This window comes from Capricornis sumatraensis, chromosome 21 (assembly GCF_032405125.1).
Source record: "Capricornis sumatraensis isolate serow.1 chromosome 21, serow.2, whole genome shotgun sequence".
Taxonomy (NCBI): Eukaryota; Metazoa; Chordata; class Mammalia; order Artiodactyla; family Bovidae; genus Capricornis; species Capricornis sumatraensis.
In genome coordinates this window covers 40526516-40546071 of record NC_091089.1, presented here as the reverse complement: position 1 = coordinate 40546071, position 19556 = coordinate 40526516, and the positions used below count along the sequence as shown (strand labels likewise).

The 19556-nt window shown below is 39.9% G+C and overlaps 1 protein-coding gene across 12 annotated transcripts in view; it reads left to right on the top strand.

Annotated features, from left to right (window-relative positions):
* DLGAP1 (DLG associated protein 1) overlaps positions 1-19556 on the top strand; it is a 300524-nt gene that overhangs the window by 130944 nt on the left and 150024 nt on the right. For all 12 annotated transcript variants that reach the window (XM_068993903.1, XM_068993902.1, XM_068993912.1 and 9 more), the window contains one exon: positions 17692-17869. In XM_068993903.1, coding sequence (XP_068850004.1) covers positions 17692-17869 — 178 coding nt within the window. The remainder of the gene's footprint in view (positions 1-17691; positions 17870-19556) is intronic.

Here is a 19556-nt window from a genome sequence, read left to right as displayed (position 1 = left end):
CCTGACCCCTTTACACAGTTTCCTCTGATGAAAACATCTTGCAGAACTGCAGTACAATATCACAACCAGGATGCCAACATAGGCAAAATACAAAACCTTTCACCATGCTCAGAGGATTCCTCCAGGCTGTGCTGAGTGGTCTTGCGTGATAAGGGTGTATCACAGTTGGTTTATAGTCATTCAGCTGTTGAAGGACATCTGGGCTGTTCCCAATTTATTATGGATAAAGCTGTGATAACATTTCCGTGGAGGCTTTTCAGTGAATATAGGCTTCATTTCTCTAAGATAAATTCCCAGGAATACAATGGTTAGTCATATAATAGTTGCATGTTTCATTTTTGAAGGAAATGTCATACTATTTTTCAGAGTGGCTGCACCATTTTATATTCCCACGAGCAATCCATGAGTGATTCTGTTTCTTTAAATCCTCATCAGTATTTGTGGTCATTATTTTTTCTTATATTAGTCATTCTGATTGGTGTGTAGGGCTTTCTCATGGATTTCATTCGCATTTCCTCAGTGGCTTTTGATGTTGACTTTTTTCTTGGGCTTATTTGTGAAATGTTTCTTTCCATCTTTTGCCCATTTGCTGATTGGGCTTTTGGGGTTGGGTTTTAAATGTACCTTGTTTTATAGAAACTATAAGTTCTTTGTCTTATGTGTGATGTTCAAATATTTTCTCATGTCTAGCTTGTTTTTTTTTTTTTTTACTTTAATAGTCTTTCACAGAGGAAAAGCTTTTGATTTGTGTCAAATCTAAGAACCTAGGCTAGAACCCCAAAGATTTTCTTTAATGTTTTTTTCCCCCTAAAAGTCTACTTTACACTGAAGTCCAGGATCCATTTTTAGTTTATTCTTATGTAAGGTGTGAGACTTAAAGTTCAAAGTAAATATCGATGGATGTTTACTCCAACACCATTTATGAAAAGGCTATAGTTCCTCCTTGAATTGCTTTTGCACTTTTGGCAAAATCAGTTGGACATATTTCTGTCGGTTTATTTCTAGATTCTCCATTCTGTTCCATTGATCTCTGTGTCAAACTCCCGACAAAAATAGTAGAGTAAATCTCACTTTACTCTTAAAGATTATTTTAGCTATTCTAGTTCCTTTAACTTTCCGTGTAAATTTTAGAACAGTCTTGTCTATATCCACAAAAGTATGTGATGTTGATAGGAAATGCATTAAACCTGCACATCAATTTGGGGGAAACTGGCATCTTGACTATGTTCCGTATTTAAATTCCTAAACATGGTCTGCGTCTGGATTTATCTAGATCTTCTTCGATTTCTCTCATCAGTGTTGCTTAGTTTCCAGTATGCAAGTCCTGCACATGTTTTGTTTACAACATGTGGTCAGACTACACCTAAGTATTTTAAAGTGACTGTAAATGGTGTTGCATATCTACTTTCAGTGTCCATATGTTCAGGCTGGTATTTAGAAATACAGTTGATTTTTGTAGCATCTTATATCCTGTGACTTTGCTAAATTTACTTACTAGTTCAGGAATTTTTGGCAGATTCCTTTCGGTTTTCTGTGTTGGCAATCATGTCACCCACAGTAGGGACGGTTTTATTTCTTCTTTCCTAATGTGTATGCTTTTTGTTTCCTTACCGCACTGGCTAGACTTCTGGCACAACGTTGAGTAAGAATGGTGAGTGCACATCCTTGCCTTGTTGCTAGCTGTAGGTTTTTTGTAGATAATCTTTGTCAAATTGAGGGCGTTCCCTTTTATTTCTATTTTTCTGAGAGGTTTTATAACAAATGAGTTGTTGTTGAATGCATTTTCTGCATCAGTCGGTAAGATTGTGTAATTTTCCCCCCTTTAGCTTATTAATAAGGTGGATTACATTGACTGATTTTCTTAAACCAGCCTTGCATCTCTGCAAGTAGAATACCCCATCTAAGTTAAATAAACTTGACCTGCTCTTGGTATATAATTCTTTATATATGTTGCTGAATTCTATTTGCCAGCATTTCGTTAAGGACATTTCTGTCTTTATTCACAAGATCTGTGGTTTTTTCTGCTTTTGGTATCAGGGTAATGCTAGCTTCATAAAAGGAGTCAGAAAACATTAACTTCCCTTCTGTTTTCTAGAAAAGATTTTGTATAATTGGTTTTAATTTGGTTTTAAATTTTGGTAGAATTCTCCTGTGAAAACACCTGGGCCGGATATTTTTTGGGGGTGAGTTTTTAATTAAAAATTTGATATATTTATGAGTTACAGCTCTGTTGACTTTTAATATTTGGTGAATTTGGTCCTTTGTGTTTTTCAAAGAATTGGTCCATTTCATCTAAACTGTCTAATTTATCTGTGTACAGTCATTCATAATATGCCTTTGTTATCATTTTTATGTCTGTAGTGATGTACTTTGTCTCATTCCTCATAATGGTGATTTGTGTCTTCTTTTATTCATTGTTAGGCAGGAGTTTGTCGATTTTATTGATCTTTTCAAAGAATCAGCTCTTTATTTCACTGATTTTCTATATTGTTCTCTTTTCAATTTCACTGATTTTTGCCCTAATCTCTATAATTTTGTTCCTTTTATAAGAATTGACATGGACCATTTTTAGTCTTTATTGAATTTGTTACAGTATTGTTTCTGGTGGTTGTTTTTTGTTTTTTGTTTTTTCATGTTTTGGTTTTCTGGCCACAAGGCGTGCGGGATCTTAGCTCCCCAACCAGGGATTGAGCCTGCACCCCCTGCATTGGAAGGTGATATCCTATCCACTGGACCACCAGGGAAGTCCCTCTTCCTTTTTTCGAGTTTATTTTGCTCTTTTCAAGATTCAGGCGGTAAAACTTATTGGTTTGAGACTTTTCTTCTTGTCTGACTTACGCATTTAGTGCCATCAATTTTCCTCTCTGCATTGCTTCAGCTATGCCCCCACAAAATTTGATATGTTGTATTTCCATTTCCCTTCAGTCCAGTGTATTTTTAGATTTCCATGGAAGCTTCCTCTTAGATCCGTAAGTTATTTAGCTTTGGGTGTTTAGCTTCCATGTGTTTAGAGATACTCTTGTTGTCTTTCTGCTTTTCAGTTCTCATGCAGATCAGAGGGCATGCTGTATATGATATCAATTTTTTTTAATTGGTGGAAGCTTCATTTTATGGCCCAGAATATGGTCTACATTTAATATGTCCCATGAATACTTGGAAAGAACGTGTAGTGTGCTCTTCTTGGATGAAGGATTCTCTAAATGTCAGTTTGACTCTTGGTTGATAGAGTTGAGTTCCTCTATTAGTATTAATATATCCTTGCTGATTTTGTCAAGTTGCTCTATCAATTGATGAAAAGTGGTTACTGAAGTCTCTAACTATAATGATAGGTTTTTCCCTCACTCGATTCTTTCAGTTTTTTCACTTATTTTGCAATTCTGTCATTTAATTATACATATTTGGGACTGTCTTCTTGATGTATCAACTCTTTAACCACTATATAATATCCCTCTCTGCCTCTGGTCATTTTCTTTACCTGATGAAGAATTTTACCTGTAAAATTTCTTTATCTGACATAGAGTCACTATTGTTTTCTTTTGATTAATGTTTGCATAGTACAACTTTTTCTCTTTTTGTTTTCAGTTTGTATCTTTATATTTGAAGCATGTTCCTTCTTTCTGTTGTTCAGTCGCTCACTCGTGTCCGACTCTTTGCGACCCCATGGACTGCAGCACGCCAGGCTTCCCTGTCCTTCGCTATCTCCTAGGGTTTTCTCAAACTCACATCCACCGAGTCAGTGAAGCCTACCATCCAACCATTTCATCTTCTGTTTCTCCCTATCCCTCCTGCCCTCAATCTTTCCCAACATCAGGGCCTTTTCCAGTGAGTCAGCTCTTCACCTCAGGTGGCCAAATTATTGGAGCTTCAGATTCAGTATCAATCCTTCCAATGAATATTCAGGGTTGATTTCCTTTAGGATTGACTGGTTGGATCTCCTTGCTGTCCAAGGGACTCTCAAGAGTCTTCTCCAACACCACAGTTCAAAAGCATCAATTCTTCAGTGTTCAGCTTTCTTTATGGTCTAACTCTCACATCCATACATGACTACTGGAAAAACCAAAGCTTTGACTATAGGAAACTTTGTCAGAAAAGTGATGTCTGTGCTTTTTAATATGCTGTCTAGGTTCATCATTAGACAACTTATAGTTGGGTCATGTTTTTTAATCCTGCCTGCAACTCTTTTAATTCAGGCATTCAACTAGTTACATTTAATTTAATTACCATCTTAGGATTTAAGGCTTCCATTTGATTTTCTTAATTTTCTGATTTTCTGGTTAATTTTAACTTTTTTGTTTCCTGGGTTTTTTCCTGATTTGTTAGGGGAAACTTGAATATCTTTTTCAGAATTCCATTTTGATTTATCGATAGTGGTTTTTTAGTGTATCTTCTTGTATAGCTTTTTTAGTGGTAGTTTTAGGAATTATAACTTATCACAGTGTATTGGAATCATCATTCTTACCAGTCTGAGTGAAGTGTGGAAACCATGCCTCCAGTCACAGCAGTCATTGTCTAAAATAGTTCTGTCTTATGTGAGATTGGGTCAAACTGTGAGCATTTGTATCATGTAGCTAAAGCCAAAGAGGCAAGTTAGGGTGGGATCTACCATAAATTATTCCTGTTATACCATAATATAATTATCTAAGCACTTTTTTATTTGAGAAAGGGGCATCTTTTCCTAATTTGTACAGAAGTACTGCATAGGTGAGAAGCAGCCCTAATGTGTAGGAACCATGTTTACATTTGGTTACAATATACTTCCCCAATACATAATAGCTTTCTGAGTTAAAACTTAATTGAATTGGGCATGCGAAAAGAATATGGCCAACTACCTAAGCCCAGCTTAGAACCAAAACTAGGTAACTGCCACAAAGAAGAAGCAAATACATAAAGCCAAGAAAATTTAATTTCCATCTGAAGGAATGCAGATGTAACTGTAGAATCAATATTGGTAATATTTTAGGAACCATAGGGAAAGTGCCAGAAAAGAAGTAAATATTATCTCAGTTTTCTAAAGAGAGGATTCTAAAAATTTCAGATAGTTGATCTAATGTAAATCCCTGGGGCAACTGCAGAATGGATTTTTAAACAGGTGGTTTATGATGATTTAGAAAAGAAGGAGCCACCATAGACTGACTAAAAAGGAACATATAGGACTGCCTATATTTTTCCTCCCTGAACTGGTTGAGACATATCGGAGGAATGGAACTGCATTTAAAACATTTACACAGTAGATCCCAAGAGGCTTGCAGGAAAAAACTGACATCACAGAAGCATGGGCTGGGTCACAGAAGTACATGATAAAGAGCCTAACAAAGACTGTGCTGTTAATGGACTGAGCCAATTCCAAAGACAACGGATTTGCCCAATCCTAGTCAATAATTTTACAGGTGATGGGGTAAGGAAATACGTGGCATGCTTATGGGGAAGCCACAAGGTAGTTAAGATGACAGAAATTAGATAGGCCAAGCTTCCAATTCTAAGTTTACAAACTCATCAGCCTCAGTTTCCTCATCTACAAAACAGGAATAATAATGCTTCATAACTGTTAGAACGATTCATAATATTGGTGTGCTAACTGAATAAGACATTGTAGGTAAAGCAGAGAACTTCATAACACTCACTGACTTGGGGTTTTATTACACTTGCTTCTGTTATATTTGCTGATGACACAACTAGCAAGAATAGCTGGTACGGACTTCCCTGGTGGCACAGTGGATGGGAATCCACCTGCCAACGTGGATTTGATCCCTGTTCTGGGAAGATTCCACATGCTGTGGAACAACTAAGCCCTCGATCTGCAACTACTGAGCTTGTGTGCCGCAACTACTGAGCTTATGTGCCTCAACTACTGAGCTTGTGTGCCTCAACTACTGAGCTTGTGTGCCGCAACTACTGAGCTTATGTGCCTCAACTACTGAGCTTGTGTGCCGCAACTACTAAAACCCACGCAGCCTGGATCCTGTGTTCCACAACAAGAGAAGCCATCACAATGAGAAGCCTGTCACCGCAACCAAGAATAGCTCCACTCGCTGCAACTAGAGAAAGCCCACTCACAGCAATGAAGACCCAGTGCAACCAAAAAAAAAAAAAAACAGGAATAGAGCCCATATATTGCTTATATTGTATGGGGTTGGCAGGATAAACCTTGGTGTCAATTTCACAGGAAGAAAAGGATCAAAAATCGTAATGACTTAATATCCTTTGAGGTGAAGATCTACAAGCTGTCCAAAGGCATGTACACATTGCTACATTTAAAATGGATAACCAACAGGGTCCTACTGTATAGCACATGGAACTCTATTCAATGTTATGTAGCAGCCTGGATGAGAAGGGAGTCTGGGGGACTCATATATATGTATGGCTGAGTCCCTTTGATGTCTACCTGAAACTATCACGACATAGTTAATCAGCTATACTCCAATACAAAATAATAAGTTTTAAAAATGATAAATAAATAAAAGTTGTCCAAAGGAAGCTTACCAGAAGCCAACAGGGTGACTATAAACCAAACAATAAGTCCAAAGCTTTTTAGACTTCACCCCAAGATGATTTTCTACAGAACAGAAGGCAATAGCCATTCTGTATTCCACTCTTGTCAGCCCATATTTGAAAGGTTGAGTTTGGTTCCAGGTACTCTGTTGTCAAAAAATAACAAATTGGACCTACTTTAGAGATGAGTTATCAAGGTAGTGGAGCGCCTACAAATCTTGACATACAAGGACCAGATGAAGGAGGACGTGTCACCAGGAGAAGGGAGGCTTAGCTAGGGCTTGACACCTGTGTTCTAAACAACTGAAGGCTGACTCATGGACGGGAGGGAGGTCTTCTTTGAGACCTTTTGAGAGGATAGAAGTAAGTGTAGACACAGAGCATCCAACAAGGGGGATAAGAAGAAAACCAACACTAAAAGAATTATTTAAGACTGTCTTTATTTGCGTTTTTCTCTTCCTCAAGTTAAGTCAGAATGTGAAGCACTTTATGAGAAAATCTATCAAAAGACTTTCACACAGGCTTTACTGACTCTGATTTGTCAATGTCAGCTTACATCTGTGTAAGAACACCGCTTTTGCCCCGACACTTTTTTATTTTTTTTTTTTCTTTTATTTTTTTTTTATTTTTTATTTTTTTTTTATTAAATTTTAAAATCTTTAATTCTTACATGTGTTCCCAAACATGAAACCCCCTCCCACCTCCCTCCCCATAACATCTCTGTGGGTGATCCCGACACTTTTTTAAATTGAAAGAAACACTCTCCCTTCAGCTCAAAGCAGCATTTGCATCCCTCCTAAGAATGAGGGCTCTTTACTAACTAGTACATTTGAATTGTCATCCCGTCTTCCTTAGTGATGACATTATTTCTTTTCTTAACCGGTTCATAGACTGACACTCCTGTCAACAGTCTTTCTGTAATCTCTAACTGCTTGTAGAATTATTTTCCTGGATGTCTTAATCATGGCAATCCAATTTAGTCTCAATGTTACTGTATCAAGTTTTAATTACATTACTGTTTTGCAATCACTAGAGCAGTAACATTATACTCAGATTTATTACTATACTTTTCACCAAACAATAGAAGTATTTTTCTGTTTTCAGCCATAACAATAATAGTTTCTGAAATACTACATTATTGTGTGTCCCTAAAACTTACCTTAAATGATCAATAGAGTATCTTTTTGGAGGAAAAATAATGACAGTCTGTTTTTATTATATTGGTCCCCAACATTGCTGGTAGCTTAATTGCTAAGAAATGAAATAGAAAAGTTAAGTATTTCTGTTAAAGTAAGATCTCTACTTTCAAGTATATACTCAAAAGAATTGAAAGCAGGGACTCAAACAGATATTTGTACACTTAGATTATAGCAGTGTTATTCACAATAGCTAACAGGTAGAAGCAATCCAAGTGTCTGTTAATGGATGAATGAATAAACAAAATGTGGTGAATAGAATGATGGAATATTAATAAGTAATATTAAAGCAAGGAAATTCTGATACATGCTGCAACATGGATGAACCTTGAAGACATTATCCTAAGCAAAACAAGCCAGACAAACACTATGATTCCACTTATGTGAGGTACTTAAGAGTCGTCAAACTCATAGAGACAGAAAGTAAGACGGTCAGGGAAGGAAGGATGGGGAGTTAGTGTTTAATGGGTACAGAGTTTCAGTTTAGGATGATGATACGGTTTTGTGGTTAGATGATGGTGACAGTTGTACAACACTGTAAAAGTTCTTAATGCTGCCCAACTGCACGCTTAAAAATGGACGATGGAATATTCAGTGCAGTTCAGTTCAGTCGCTCAGTCGTGTGCGACTCTTTGCGACACCATGAATTGCAGCACGCCAGGCCTCCTTGTCCATCACCAACTCCCGGAGTTCACCCAAACCCCTGTCCATCAAGTCGGTGATACCATCCAGCCATCTCATCCTCTGTTGTCCCCTTCTCCTCCTGCCCCCAATCCCTCCCGGCATCAGGGTCTTTTCCAATGAGTCAACTCTTCACATGAGGTGGCCAGAGTATTGGCGTTTCAGCTTTAGCATCATTCCTTCCAGAGAACACCCAGGACTGATCTCCTTTAGAAAGGACTGGTTGGATCTCCTTGCAGTCCAAGGGACTCTCAAGAATCTTCTCCAACACCACAGTTCAAAAGCAACAATATTACTCAGCTATAAAAAAGAACACATTTGAGTCAGTGATAATGAAGTGGATGAACCCAGAGCCTAGGGTACAGAGTGAAGTAAGTCAGAAAGAGAAAGACAAATATTGTATATTAACACGTGTTTGAAATCTAGAAAGATGGTCCTGATGAACCTATTTGCAGGGCAGCAATGGAGACGCAGACACAGAGAACAGACCTGCGGACACAGCGGGGGAAGGAGCGGGGGGGACACATTGAGAGAGGAGCATGGAAACATACACATCACCACATGCAAAACAGATAGCCCGTGGGAATTTGCTGTGTGATGCAGGGAGCTCAACCCAGTGCTCTGTGACAACCTAGAGGGGTGGGAGAGGATGGGATGCGGGAAGGAAGTTCAAGAGGGAGTGGACATATGTATACCTGTGGCTGATTCATGTTGATGTATGGCAGAAACAAACACAATATCATAAAGCAATTATCCTCCAATTAGAATTAAAAAACAAACCAAAAAATGGTTGAAATGGTGGGTTTTATGTTATTTATATTTGCCATGATGAGAGAGAGAGGCTAATTATCCAGTAAATCCTCACAGCTCTAAGGGACTTTCCTTAGTTAAGGTGGTTAAGTCCAGCAGAGAAAGGTCTTTTGTCTGCTAATAATTAATGTGACCCCAATTTAAATAGCAAAACCCAACTCTCCAAATCCCTCTCCTAGAAAGTGCAGTTTGGAATCTCATTCTGGGAAAAAAATGGAATCGCATGGAAGTCCTCTAGATGTTAGGTTAGACCTAAATAAAAGTTCTCAATAGAAAAAAAAAACAAAACTCTGCCTTCCAACGCAGGGGCTGAGGGTTTCATCCCTGGGTGGGGAATTAAGATCCCATATACCATGCGGTGGACTTCCTAGGTGGCGCTAGTGATAAAGAACCCGCCTAATGCAGGAGACATAAGAGACATGAGTTCGATCCCTGGGTCGGGAAGACTCCCTGGAGGAGGGCATAGCAACCCACTCCAGTATTCTTGCCTGGAGAATCCCATGGACGAGCCTGGCAGGCTACAGGCCATGGGATCGCAAAGAGGCAGACATGACTGAGCAACTAAGCACACACACACCTACTCCAGTATTCTTGCCTGGAGAGTCCCATGGACAGAGGAGCCTGGCGGGCTACAGTCCATAGGGTCACAAAGAGTCAGAAACGACTGAAGGGACTTAGCATGAACGCAGGCATGCCATGCGGTGCTGCCAAGAGAAAGAAAAATGCTCACAGCTCTATAAGGCAGTAATGTTCTCTATTTTAAACAAGGAGGAAGTGTGGCTTCCCCAGTACCACGGAGCCAACTGAGATTCAAAGCCAGCTTGTTATAACACGGAGCCAAGTTCAGCAGAGCAAGTTCCCCGCTGTGAAACTGCTTGATCGAATCCCGGTCTCTTGCATAGCAGACGGATTTTTTACCACTGAGCCACCAGGGAAGTCCACTAAGGGCAACTGCCACTCCACAAATCTCATTTCTCTCTGAATTATTTTTATCAATTTAGTGATCATTTTGGTCCTAATCAAGCTAAAGGGAAGAGAATTGTAGGAATCATTTTGAGGTGATACGTAAGACTTGTTTTTATAAAACTACCTGGAACCCAAGAAAGCAAAAGAGCCCCGTGCTGCAGCTGCTGTTCAGTTCTAGGCGGGATCTGCCATCATGGACATGTACTGTGTACTCACACAGACCTCCTCAGATAATAAAAGCATACCAGAGCTCCCAAATTCCTGCATGCAAGTCTTTGAAGCAATTCTTTGTGTATGAAGCACTGTATCCCCAGTCAGCCATCAATAAAACTCTGCTGGGCTCATCTGAATATTAAGGAAGGTTCTTTCCTTACTGCTCCCAAAGAGAGAAATCAATTCCCCTGGTCTGACTATAGTCTGTATAACATGATGAGAGGAGTTACTGTCCTGCTTGGGCTTCCCTGGTGGCTCAGACGGTAAAGAATCCGCCTGCAATGCAGGAGACCTGGGTTTGATCCCTGGGTGGGGAAGATCCCCTGGAGAAAGAAATGGCAACCCATTCCAGTATTCTTGCCTGGATAATTCCATGGACAGAGGAGCCTGGCAGGCTACACAGTCCATGGGGTCGCAAAGAGTAGGACACGACTAAGTGACTAACACTTTCCATCAGGAATAGATCTCCAAAGGGACCTACCCGTCCCCCAAGTCTTCACCTTCCATGGTGCCTTGATTCTCTTCAGGTCCTCATCAGGGTCTTACTGGGATTCTTGTCACAGTGCCATGGTGGATTTCAGACTCTCCACACTACCCCCCTCACACTTATTCAACAAATTTTTAAGGAGATTTAATAATATGATGCAAAGAGCCAACTCATTGGAAAAGACCCTGATGCTGGGAAAGATTGAGGGCAGGAGGGGAAGGAGATGACAGAGGATGAGATAGTTGAATGGCATCACTGACTCAATGGACATGAATCTGAACAAATTCCAGGAGACAGTGAAGGACAGGGAAGCCTGGTGTGCTGCATTCCATGGGGTTGCAAAGAGTTGGACATGACTTAGCAACTGAACAACAACAATGTATGCCAGCCACTGTGCTAAGCTTTGGGAACACAGTGATGATTCCATATAATCCCATGACCCCAGATGTGGTCGCTGCCTTCCAGAACCCACAGTTTTATGGGGGAGACTGGCCAGCAGGCAGTTACAACTGCAATAAGCCTCTGATGAGAGCAGGCTCAGCTCTGTACGTATCAGCTTCCTGGGCACTGTCCTCTGCCCTGAGCCTCCAAGTTTTTGCTCCCTGGGTCTGGAATGACTTCTGTCTGGCTCGCTCTTACCTGATAACAGGCTATCAGGGTCTGAGAGACTCCAAGCTGTCCTCTCTCCAAAGCTTTTCCTAATACCTCTACTCCAAATGAGTCTCTTCTTTGCTACCTTCTTCTTGCTTCTTTCTTGAACACTTATTATAAATACATGTTTGTGTACTAAGTCGCTTCAGTTGTATCCAGCTCTGTGGCCCCATGGGCTGTAGCCCACCAGGCTCCTCTGTCCATGGCATTCTCCAGGCAAGAATACTGGTGTTGCCGTGCCTTCCTCCAGGGGATCTTCCCAACTCAGGGATCAAACCCACATCTCCTATGTCTCCTGCATTGGCAGGTGGGTTCTTTACCAATAACACCAACTGGGAAGCCCTATTATAAGCACAACACAGATTATCTTCAAGTTTGTTTGGCATATTTGTCTCCGTCTGGAGACTGGCATTATCAAAGGCAGGAATCACATGTTCTCCGCAGCATCTAGCACAAGCATTATGAATAGTTGGCATCTGATTTGTATTGTTTTAAATCTAATGTTGCACAGTCTCGAGAATCTATAGGAAAGAATGTTTGAATTCCAAGTATCTTTCTTGGAATTCTGCACCCTTCTCCAGGGGCTCTTCCTGACCCAGGGATGGAACCTGAGTCTCTTGCATCTCCTGCATTGGCAGGTGAGTTCTTTACCACTAGCACTACCTGGGATGTCCTTCCAAGTGTCAGAAGAGCCTAAATATGATGGATAAACATATTTGGCACCCTGTAAGAACTGCATTTTATGTTGAAAGCTGCTAGGGTTGATGAATTATTGTCAGAAGAACTGCACCTTTATTTTGGAGAAGATCCACTTTATAACTAAAATGCAGTATTCCAGCTTCTAGCATATGGCTTTGCAGATACTCAGCCTGTGGCTCTTTGCTAATCTTCCCAGTAGAACAGTCAACAAATCTCCACCCATATCAGTTTTTTTCCTCTACAGAGTGAAGCTAATGGAGCAAAGAAAAATCCCTAAGATTATTTCCTCATCTTCCTTTTACGCCACCCTGAACTTCTGAGATAGCAAGGTCTACAACACTTGGCAGTGTCATGTCTCCCAGAAATAATGCTGACATTCATTCCCCATGTCAAGCATTTATGGAGGAAGAGCAACAAAGAACACAACAAGGGACCTGTGGGAGTTTGTTCCTTCAGTCTGAATCTTAAAATGTAGAAGTTGCTCCTGTGTCTAAGCTGTGCTGCTCTGATGGGGCTGATCAGTTGGTGAGACCGATCCCTTTATGAAGTTAAAGTTCTAAGAAACAGAAGGGAAATGAAGTGTTTAAGGAACAATATGGTGTTGCAAAAGAAGTTTGCAAAAAGACCCTAAGTGGCTGTCAATGAATCAGTCTGTTTTTCTGGGAATGTCTTAACTTCTTTTTTGAAAAATAGTTTTTCTCTATATAGACTTCTTTGTTGACCATCTTTTTCATTCAGTACTTGGAATATTTCATCTCAATGCCCTCTAGCATCCTTGATTTATGATGAGAAGTCAGCTTTTAATCTTATTGATGATTCCCTGTAAGTGATGAGTCATTTCTTTCTGCTTTCAAGATTTTCTCATTGTCTTTGTCTTTTGACACTTCTACAAGGATATGGTTAGGTGTGGGTCTCACTGAGTTCATAGTACTTTGAGTTTTTTTAAGCTTCTTAGATATATGAGTTTTCATCAGATTTGGGATGATTTTGGCCACTAATTCTTCAAATGTATTTTCTACCTCTCCTTCTGGAACTCCAATTACATGTATGTTGGTGTGTTTGATGGTGTCCCACCATCTTTGAAGCTCTGTATGTTTTTCCTTATTCTTTTCTTTTAATTTCTTAGCCTGCAAAATCTCTCTTCAGGTTTATTCTTCTTCGTGGGCCTTGCTCTGAGCCCCTTGAGTAAGTTTTCCATTTTATTTGTTATTATGTAGTTATTGGTGACTCAGTGGTAAAGAATCAGCCTGCAATGCAGGAGACCTGGGTTCGATCCCTGGGTTGGGAAGATCCCCTGGAGGAGAGCATGGCAACCCACTCCAGTGTTCTTGCCTGGAGAATCCCATGGACAGAGGAGCCTGCAGGGCTACAGTCCACGGACTCGCAAAGAGTCGGACACGACTGAGTGATAGGAGACGTGCACTGTGCTGTACATTAGATCCCTGGAGCTTATTCATCTTGTGGAGTTACAATGTTAGTGATATATTACAGGATTAGTCATTCTCTCTTTGGGAACAGTGATTTAAAATGCTGTGTTCTCAGACAGAGAGAATAGGCTTGTGGTTGCCGAAGGTAAAGGGGGGCAGGGGGAGGGATGGATTGGGAGTTTGAAATTAACAGAGGTAAACTATTATATATAGAATGCATAAACAAGGTCCTACTGTATAGTATAGGGAACTATATTTCAACATCCTGTGATAAACCATAATGGAAAAGAATATGAAAAAATGGATTATATGTGTGTATGTGTGTGTGTGCATGAATCATTTTGCTGTACAGCAGAAATTAACACAACATTGTAAATCAACTTCCTTAATATAGGTTATCACAGAATATGAAGTGTAGTTGATTTACAATATTGTGTTAATTTCTGCTGTACAGCAAAGTGATTCATATATATATATACACACACATGCATTCTTTTTCATATTCTTTCCCATTATGGTAAATTAACTATACTCCAATAGAATTAAAATATCTTTTAAAATAAACACAATTAAAATTAATAAAACTATATTCAAAAAGTAAAATGTATTAAATGTTGTTTTCCAAGTATTATTGCATTTTTTCCTTTTTGCAATGGAAACCTTACAGATACACTGGCCAAACTTGTTTGTCTAGCTGTCTCACTGCCATTTAAGGGCATCCCGTCTTTGGGTGCAGTTAAAGGACATGATAACGAATGGGGCCCAACCAGGCCAAAATCTCAATTCCATTGGGATAAGCCATGAAAGGTTAACTTAGCATAAGCAATTTAGGGAGAACGTGAAATATGATGGCTGTCATTTTAATAGGCTAACATCGATCATTAATCTAATCTAAGAGCTAATGTTTCTGAATATGCACATTCCTTTTCTTCTTAGCAAATCAACTTCCTCTAGAGTTGATAATCAACTCATTCTCTTTTGGTGTTTCTTTCATGAGTGTTTCATCTTCAGGAGCACACATACATACTGTACCCTTTATGATGAGAGCTGTGGGCACTGCTCTCTAAGTGGACAAGATCAAAGAGCTCATTTCCTTCTGTTTCGTGTATCATTAAAGTAGGTGTTGTTTCATCAGGAATGACTCACCAAAGTAGAACTATTCGATCTCTTCTGAATGATCTTCCAGTTTGGAATTATGCTTTCTTTCATAACGAGTTGCCGAACTGAATGATTATTTCAAGGATGCCTCATTTCTCCATCTCAGCCAGCAGACACACCCTCATTGTTCAAAACACTGAGCTTTTCACTTCTTCTTTTGAATGCAGACCATTTATGAAACAGCTGCCCACATTGCTGCCCTGATAACTGTTTGGAAGCGCAGCCTCATTTATGTTGGCAATACCATTGCTCTGGGTCAGGCTACAAAACAGCCAAAGAAACACATCTGTCTTCTCTCAAGTTCTAGTGGAAGTGAACTTTAGGCTGTAAATGCTTCTAGTGAAGGCTCTCTTTCCCAAGAAGAGATCTCAGTGGGAAAATGTACTCTTCAGTGTATTTGTTTTCTGACGGAGGTTTTTGGCACGAGCATTTATAAAGTGGTCCGTGGTGAATCTCCATAATGGCACATAATGCATGCAAAATACTTTCCTGATCTGGCAGAGGTATTTTTATGTTTGGCAGCTACTTTTAGGATCCATAGGGAACATTGCTAGAACAATCAGTTTCTCTTTTGTATTAGTAAAATACACAAGAGGTTTCCTTTTGATGCTAAATTCCAGATCTATTCTAATTTGGCCCTTCCTTCAGTGTAGTTGCAAAAAGTGGCCATTAATCAAATCCTCAGCTTTTAGTATTAAATTTACCAGGGGCTTCCCTGGTGCTCAGATGGTCGGGAATCTGCCTGCAACGGAGGAGATCTGGGTTGGATCCCTGGATCAGGAATGGACAAGTCTGAGCAAACTCCTCAAGATAGGACAGAGGAGATAGGAGAGGACAGAGGAGCCTGGCGTGCTGCAGTTAATGGAGTCACAAAGAGCTGGACACCACTTAGCGACTGAACAACAAGTATTAAATTTATAAATTAATTTAGGAAGTTTAAAATTTTCTACAATATTGAGTTTCACATCCAGGAAAATTGTTTTTATTTACTACTTGCTTATTGCCTTGCATAAAGTTTTATTACTTTTTCAAAAATTTCTGGTGCACCTCTTTTTCATAGCTTCTACTTATTATGTTTATCATTTTGAATGGATTTTTAAATTAAAATTTCTATTTGGTGGTGGCAGTATATAGAAAAACTATTGATTTCTCTGTTTTTACGCTGTATGTAACTATTTGGGCAATCACTCTTATTAGTTCTAAAAGTTTTTGTTTGATTTTATCTTCTAGTGAATTAATTGTATAATCTGTAAATACTCAAAGTTTCTCTCTTTCTTCAGAATATTCATATTCTCTATTTCTTTTTTTTCTAATTTCATTAGCTATGATCTCCAGAAAAATTATAAATAATAGAAGCTTATTGGGCCTACATCTTTCTCCTTACCAACTTTTTAAATTGCAAACAATATTATAGCAAATTTTTTTAATAATGAAAGAAACAAAATCACCCTGAATCCCACACAGAAACAAAATTCAAAAATTACTTAAAAAACACAGACATAGAAAACAAACTTATGGTTACCAGAGGGGAAAGGGGGGAGGAGGGATAAATTAGGAGTTTAGGATTAAAATATACAAACTGCTGTATATAAAATAGATTAAAAAAAAAAACCAAGGTGCTACTGTATAGCACAAGGAACTATATTCAATATCTTGTAATAGTTTATAAAGAAAAAGAATATATAACTAACCCACTTTGCTGTATACCTGAAACTAACACAACATGGTAAATCAGCTATATTTCAATAAAAAAATTTTAATTACGAAAACAATTGTTTTTATGTGTTCAGAAAGGGTAAGGAAGGCTATACAGCAAGTTGTTATGGGTAATTCTTCCAGGGGAGTGGGATTCTGGAGCAGGAACAAGGGGACAAGGAGACCCACTTTCTGCTCTGTGCACTTCTGGATAGCTTGGCTTTTTGCGAAGTGCAATTTGCTTTTATAATTTTAAAATGCATCTTGGGAAACAGTCTTACAAGTATAATGTATGTAAGACTTGTCTTTCGATATCAAGATTTAGAGATGTGCACATGTTAACGTCTAAAATTTAAGTTTTGTTCACTGTTAAATCTCAACTAAATGAGAAAAGATTAAACAGATGATATAAAGATGGATAGAGATATTGATAGAGTTACAGACACCCATTTGCCATTTGCCATTAATAGAAAATCCCAAACAAAGGACAGTCTTGTTTGTAGGACATATATTAAGCTAACCTTAAAAGTGCATTCCAATATACAGTAGGTGCAAATACTATTTGATTCCACTTATGTGAGATACCTAGAATAGTCAAATTCATAGAGTCAGAAAGTAGGTTGGTAGATGCCAGGGGCTTTGGGTGTAGAGGGGAGGGGGGATCAGGGGATGGGGAGGTAGGGCGGGGGGAATGGGGAGCTAGTGTTTACTGGGGACAGAGTTTCAGTTTAGGAAGGTGAAACATTCAGGAGATGGATGATGGTGAGAGGTGCACAACAATGTGAATGTACTTAGTGCCACTGAACTGCACAGATAATATGAATAGTGCATTTTATATATTATGTGACTTTTACCACAATAAAAAATAAAATAGAAGATGGCATAGAAAAGAAATGAGTACAAAGGGAAAGCTCACAAATTACAACCGGGAAGAATTCTAGGGCAGGCATGGCAACTACACGATGCCCCCTAGGATGTCGAGGAAGATGTGATTGAGGACATTATTTCATGGGCTGAAGGAATTATAATTTCTCTCAATGATTTCCCATCAAAAGCTTTCTTCCCAGACCCCACGGGGGAGTGTAACGACCACGGGAGGGCATCTGTGTTTCTCGCGCTAGTATGTAGGGTGGCCCTGGCAGTCGGAACTTGCCCTGTCTTACTCCCGCCTGCACGGTGGAACAGGACTCGACGCACACTCTCCGTTGTTCTCCTCCAGGATTTCCAATGAGCACTCCCCCAAACTCCAGATCCGGAGTCACAGTTACCTGAGGGCGGTCAGTGAGGTCTCCATCAACCGAAGCCTCGACAGCCTGGACCCTGCAGGGCTGCTCACGTCCCCGAAGTTCCGCTCCAGGAACGAGAGCTACATGCGCGCCATGAGCACCATCAGCCAGGTGAGCCCCGCGGCCATGGGCAGTGAACTGCATGGGGCAGTTGGGGAAACCCAGGGGGTGTGATGCGAGGAGGTTGACATCCCCTGAGTGGGTCGGGCAGGGGCCCCAGTCTAAATGCTGCCTGTGACTGGCCACAGCCAGCTCTGGGGACCAACAGTCGGACCAGCAGCAGAGGGGTCCTTGGGCAGCTGGGGTAAAGCACGTGGGGGGAGTCCTTGAGGAAACTCTTTAGCAGTCAGCCTGCACCAGCACATTTGTCATTAAGGAGTTGATGGATGAGGCTTCAGTTGCAAAGATGTTTGAAGGATAGAAGGACAGGGTGAATGTCATTGGCAAAACCTAGGCAGTGTCTAATCCTAAAAGTATTAAGCAAGTCATCAAAACAGGGACAAAGGCTGGGAAATGAGATGTGATCTGTTTATTTCAGCTGGGTCCTAGGTGAATATTGTGTCTTGGTTGTAAGACACAAGTCTACTTCTAAGAACTGGTACCCTGAATTAGGGATGAAGACTTAGTAAAGTTAACTTAATACTGCATCTGAAATACTCAGCTAAAGCTTCTCAGTGCCTCCAGGGAATATGGGAGGGGGTTAGGCTGCCTTATCCCAAGGGAGGGTTAAACCTAGGACTCCTGGAGGGTGGACACTGCAGCTTTCAGGGGCCACCAGAGGAGCAGGAGGCGCTTCTTCTGGAAGGACAAAAAAAGGGGATTTTTTTTTTTTGAAATAAAGTTTAGGAGTTCTGAATTTTAATTTTTATCAGTTTTTTAAAATAAGCACCATACTTGGGACTTCCTTGGTGGTCCAGGGTTAAGAATCCACCTGCCAATGCAGGAGACACGAGTTCGATCCCTGGTTGAAGGGCAACTAAGCCCATGCGCCCAGACTACTGAGCCCAAGAGCCACAATTACTGAAACTCAAGTGCCTAGAGTCTGTGTTCCACGAGAGAAGCCACCACAGTGAGAAGCCCAAGCACTGCAACTAGACAGGAGCCCCCACTTGCCAAAATCCGTGAACAGCAACAAAGACCCAGAGCAGACAAAAGTTAACTAATTAATTACTTTTAAAAGCACTATGCTATTAACTCAGCTGATATTATTGAGCAAAACACTGGGCTAGATCCTGCAAGTTATTCAGTGGTGAATAATGCCTCATTCCTGCTCCCCCAAAGTTTATAGTTTAATGGAGATTACACCCCAAAAAAATGTTATTTATAACAAATAACAATAACAAATGTTATTTACTTGAACACCAGAAAAACACTGAGGTGGGCAGGACAAGAATTAGCCATAAGAGCCAACTTTACTGGGTCAGGCACTGTGCCAACTGCTTTATATGCTCATAATATTAATCCTTATAAACACCCCGTAAGACATGTAAGTAACCAAAAGTTAAAGGGGACTTTATGGTCATGAAATTGTCAACAAGATACCCAAGAGAATAAAAAAAAAAAGTGTTCAGTGCCCAGGATTCTAAAGAGAGTGCTTCTAGGCATGGGGTCTAGGAATGTACATTTTAACAGATATTCCAGGTGATTCTAATAATAATGTATTAATAAAGAATTATTTATTAAAGTAGTATATATCTGAACTTTGAAAAATGCTGGCCTAAAGCAGTTACCGCTAGCACCACATTGGAAGCCCCAAAGCATATGCAAGCAGTAGTGTATGGTTGAAGTTCAGAATACT